The sequence below is a fragment of the Trichinella spiralis genome, assembly GCF_000181795.1.
Source record: "Trichinella spiralis strain ISS 195 chromosome Unknown Scfld3319, whole genome shotgun sequence".
Lineage (NCBI taxonomy): Eukaryota > Metazoa > Nematoda > Enoplea > Trichinellida > Trichinellidae > Trichinella > Trichinella spiralis.
The window spans coordinates 2,416-6,693 of NW_003530258.1; the positions used below are offsets into that span (position 1 = coordinate 2,416).

The 4,278-nt window shown below is 33.0% G+C and overlaps 3 protein-coding genes across 3 annotated transcripts; all 3 read right to left on the reverse strand.

Moving 5' to 3' along the window:
- On the reverse strand, positions 1 to 113 carry Tsp_13039a (hypothetical protein; the record flags this gene model as incomplete). The annotated part of the gene is made up of 1 exon (XM_003367991.1): positions 1 to 113. A coding segment is annotated over exon 1 (113 nt), but the record flags the coding sequence as incomplete, so codon positions are not given.
- Positions 114 to 634: 521 nt separating this feature from the next.
- Positions 635 to 985, reverse strand: Tsp_13040 (conserved hypothetical protein). Its single transcript, XM_003367992.1, has 2 exons — positions 799 to 985; positions 635 to 750 (listed from the first exon to the last, which is right to left on the reverse strand). Exons 1-2 carry the CDS (start codon positions 983 to 985, stop codon positions 635 to 637), a joined length of 303 nt encoding a protein of 100 aa, XP_003368040.1.
- Positions 986 to 1,003: 18 nt separating this feature from the next.
- On the reverse strand, positions 1,004 to 4,168 carry Tsp_13041 (conserved hypothetical protein). The gene is made up of 5 exons (XM_003367993.1): positions 4,165 to 4,168; positions 3,852 to 4,037; positions 3,393 to 3,621; positions 2,899 to 3,054; positions 1,004 to 1,640 (listed from the first exon to the last, which is right to left on the reverse strand). Exons 1-5 carry the CDS (start codon positions 4,166 to 4,168, stop codon positions 1,004 to 1,006), a joined length of 1,212 nt encoding a protein of 403 aa, XP_003368041.1.
- Between the last annotated feature and the right edge of the window lie 110 nt (positions 4,169 to 4,278).

Genomic DNA, 4,278 nt, shown 5'->3' on the forward strand with positions numbered 1-4,278 from the left:
CAAACGTATGACCGGATTTTTGGCTTCACCAATTGTTTGCTGTTAGCTGTGCATGTTACTATTAAATATTCAATGGTGTTGACGCTTTTATTCTTTTTATTCAACTCTGGCATATCTGCTCCATTTTTAAAAGCTTATTCTTATTTATGCTAATTTATGGTAGAATTGTTTATGCAAAAAATAACAGGAATTAATTTTAATTTTTGCAGCAAATGAGTATCCCTATAATTGGATTCTGGTTTCACAATAATCAAGTTTTTTCACTTCAATTAACTTTCACTATAAAAAGAATACAATTTAAATTTTTTTCCTTTTATGATTTTCCGTTTACATTTCATTTTTTAATCCATGCACTAGCTTAATTTAATTAAATTTTCTGTAAAATAATATCATTTTATTAGCGTGAAAAATCTTACTGCTCAAATTAAATAATAATTACGTGTACTGATATTTAAATATTATCGCCTTTGCCAGTACTTAAGGACGCGTCCTTGTGCACCTTGTGCATTGTGCTAAAAAGAAGCACTATCCTGTGCATTTTAGGAATGTAAGAAACTGCTGTGCATTCCTCTATTAGCACAAACTTCAACAAATGCACATTTGCTCTCTTAATGCCAGTATATCTTAGGATAATTCAGGCTGGTTTTTTTAAGGTACCAAGTATGGTGAGCTTCTTCTTGAGAAGCTGCATTGCTAATTCTTGAGAAATGAAGAAATTATAACAAGTAATACTGTTCCCTTTGAGCCCGGCTGTAAGGTATAGCAGCACACGCATACCTTGATTTTTCTCACGTATACCTGATGCTCGTTTGCCGGTGTAAATCTGCATGTTCCAAGCATAGCTAGTCTTGGCCTCACAAAGAGTCCAAACTTTGATGCCATACTTTGCTGGCTTTTTCAGCATGTACTGACGGAATGGACAACGGCACCTGAATGAAGTGAGCTGCTCATCCACTGTGATGTAAGCTCTAGAATTGTATATCATTGGTAAGCGTGCGACCAATCATCCTAGACATCTCCTATAGCAGCTAATGGGTCCTTTTTGCGGCGATGTGTCCACGGTCATCAAACCGTATGGTTCTGGAAATACATTAAAAATTATCCAACGACATAGCGCTGGGAAAGATAGGTCTTCCATTTTCTGTATTCCAGAGACTGCTTGTTGCTTCTCCACGAGACTTGTATATACCAGCCAAAATGAGTAGGCCAATATAAGCATGAAATTCTGCCTCATCAGTTTGTTTCCAGGCGCCTTATACAACCGCTTGCCTTCCAAGTTTTTCATCTGCAGAATGATTTTCTCCATTCGAGAAGAAATAAAGAGAGCAAACGACGATCTTATGTCTGTTATTTTTGCAATAGCATAGTGAGTAGGACCTGGTGGCAATTTGATCACGTTAGATTCTGCTAACCGACCTTTTTTCATTGGTGATGAATACCATTGCATCGATCCATTTTTTGACATCAGTGCGTTTGTTGATGAAGAAAAAGCGCCTTCACTTGACTCATCACTTGATGAATCAGTACTGCTGGGTGGCTCGATGTCTGACGACAACTCAGGTGCATCTTCAGTCTCTGAGATATCCTCTTCTATATCAGAATATTCTTGAGAAGGTAGAATAAGTTCGTTAGTTGACGACCTCAGTGATATGTAGGGATGAATATATAAAATTTAACACTTATATCGATAAAATGAATGCAAAAGGTTCCACACAATTGACTCGGATGCTGGATCTATTTGACATGCAGATAAAGTTCAAAAACTGCCTTAACTCCAAGCAGCTGTCATCTGGCCAAGGTAGCTATTGGCTATCAGATGACATATCCCACCAGAGGTGAGGTAAACATATGGAGCTGTGGCAGACAGCTCGTTTCATCTTTTGTTTGTACATGTGACAATTAGTGCCTTGGATGATAAGAGCGTGAAGATTATAACAGGAGATGAAATAATAAAAAAGGCGTAGAAAATAAAGAGGCACAAAAAATAAGAGCACCATGCCTGTATAAATAGTAGCAATCAGCAAAAACATGAAAAGACTGCCTATCTTTACTTATAAGCAGAAAGACTAATACTTACTTTCAGTCCATACCACTTGATCACCTAAGTTATTCCAGTTTCTGATGATCTCTACACATTAGAAACCGTCATTTACCAAACAGCTGATTATACGGTCATCTGCAAAACAATCTGATCGCTAACATCCGTCATAACTTGAAAATAACACCTAATATCCAGTTTTTTCTGGACTTTTGAAACAGAAAGCAAAGTGCAAACATTGCACTTTCCATTCTCAAATAATTTAAACATTACCACAATAGGACAGTTTGATACAAAGAAAATTTTATTTCAAATCATAATGTAAAGCGAGTTATAAATCATTTGGGTCAAATTGTCCTTCTAAAATGACCGATGTAACCCAATTCATCATAGCAAGAATGGTCATGAGTTAGAATTTTGTGTAGAAATGTAGTACCATAAATTGGAAAAGAAAATTGAAATCATAAATTAAAATAATTTTTGCTATAAACCGTAATATTTAATTATTATTGCACACTGAATACTTAATAAATGCAAAATAATTAAGAAATAAATTGTGCTTTATTTTTTAATTAAAGTATTTATTTTCAAAACTTACCTAAATTTCAAAACGGAAAAAGTGTTTTAAAGAAAAGAATTATCTGAATAGCTAATTTGTATATTTATTATGAAACAATATTTAGCATTTAATGAATTATAATTTTGATTTATTTATTTATTCATTTTAATTCAGTGAGTACAGTTTTAGTAGAAAATGATGATAACAATAACAAAGAATAATAATAATAACAATCGTGGGATATGCTATGTTAACACTCGTGTTGCCAACGATGTAAGCGTGAGTGTATCAGTAAAGTTACGTCGTTTCAAAATCTTGCAGACGTAAAAGTTTATTTAAATCTTCAGTTTCTAGCAGCTTATCATTAGCTGCGTTCTGTCGCAGCTTAAATATTTGCACAGTAGTTGTCGGTTTAATGTTAAGAAAATAATCTTGACAATTTGCTTGGTGTTTCAAGCTAGAAAATCAAAAATATACTGTTGTTGAACAATTTGATAAGAATGTCAACTTGAAAATTATATTAATTAATTGTTATTGTTATTGCTAATTCCTTTGAAATAAGTGACATCAGTTTTTGCTATTTATTTTGTACTACAAAAGTGTAGTTTGCAGTTGTTCACAATTAAGAATAGTCCAATTATATTTCAGTACATTTGTCATTACGACAAATTTTACAAATGTAAAAAAATGAAAATCAAATTTCTCAAACTTATGTATCACATATTGTTTAATTATAATGTAGATGTCGTGCATTTATAATTAAATTTGAATTTGTTGAATTTTCATCATCATAACAAATCTATCATGTCGTCATCAGCATAGCCAATCAGCGATCGCGTTGATTCAGCAGTTGTACCAAGCAAACCAAAGCAAAGACCGCCAATACAACGTTCAGTTGGGTGACACTGCGCATTCCTCTGACAGGAATAATTTCTCGGAACTGCCGGAATGCAGTGCCTTCTAAAACAAATTGACTGCCCAGGACATTGATTTCTTGAGGCACATTTGCTTGTATTTGGAACGGCTAAAAAAGAATTGCTTATAAAAATAACAATTAATATAAATGCAGCAATTCGATACACTCTGCATGTGAAGTTGTAAATTTTGTTAAAAATTGAATCTGAATATTATTTTTACATTTTTTTATTTTAATAAATTGTTTTATATAAAAATTATACTTGGAAAATAAGCAATAAAAAAGTAATGAAAAATTTACAAGCTTTGTGATTGATTATAAATAATGATTTAATTTACTTATCAGTTTTGCGCAGACGTCATTTTTGCATCCAACAATAAGTCTTTCATGTGCAGGCAACTGTCTTCTGCACTCTATGTCTCTTCTGCACATTTTTGTCTGACCATGAAGAACTTCAGCAGAAATGCATTGTCGCCGAAAGCAAAGAGCCATACCGTTGCACTGACTGCTTTGCAAGCATGCATCTTAAGCATTTACAGTTAAATTGAAAATCAATTTTAAATTTCATAAATATTGAAGTTTTAATTCCAGTATCAAAATATTTGATATTATACAATTATTATGATTTGATAAGGTACTTCTTTGAATAACTCATTTTATTTTTAACCATTTTAAGCATGCTTGTCGTCGAAATCACCAGATTCACAAGATAAACTTTCTTCTGTTCTAAAACTTTTGAAACTGCTGTGATGACTTTGTTTAGCG

Excerpts from the sequence above, each read along its gene's own strand:
- Tsp_13040 (XM_003367992.1), bottom strand. The coding sequence starts at position 985 with ATGATATACAATTCTAGAGCTTACATCACAGTGGATGAGCAGCTCACT. Across the intron at positions 751-798 it reads CACCGGCAAACGAGCATCAG|CCGGGCTCAAAGGGAACAGT; the intron begins GTATACGTGAGA and ends TATACCTTACAG.
- Tsp_13041 (XM_003367993.1), bottom strand. Across the intron at positions 3,622-3,851 it reads CGTCTGCGCAAAACTGATAA|CCGTTCCAAATACAAGCAAA; the intron begins GTAAATTAAATC and ends ATTCTTTTTTAG. Across the intron at positions 3,055-3,392 it reads GATGACGACATGATAGATTT|CTTGAAACACCAAGCAAATT; the intron begins GTTATGATGATG and ends TTGATTTTCTAG.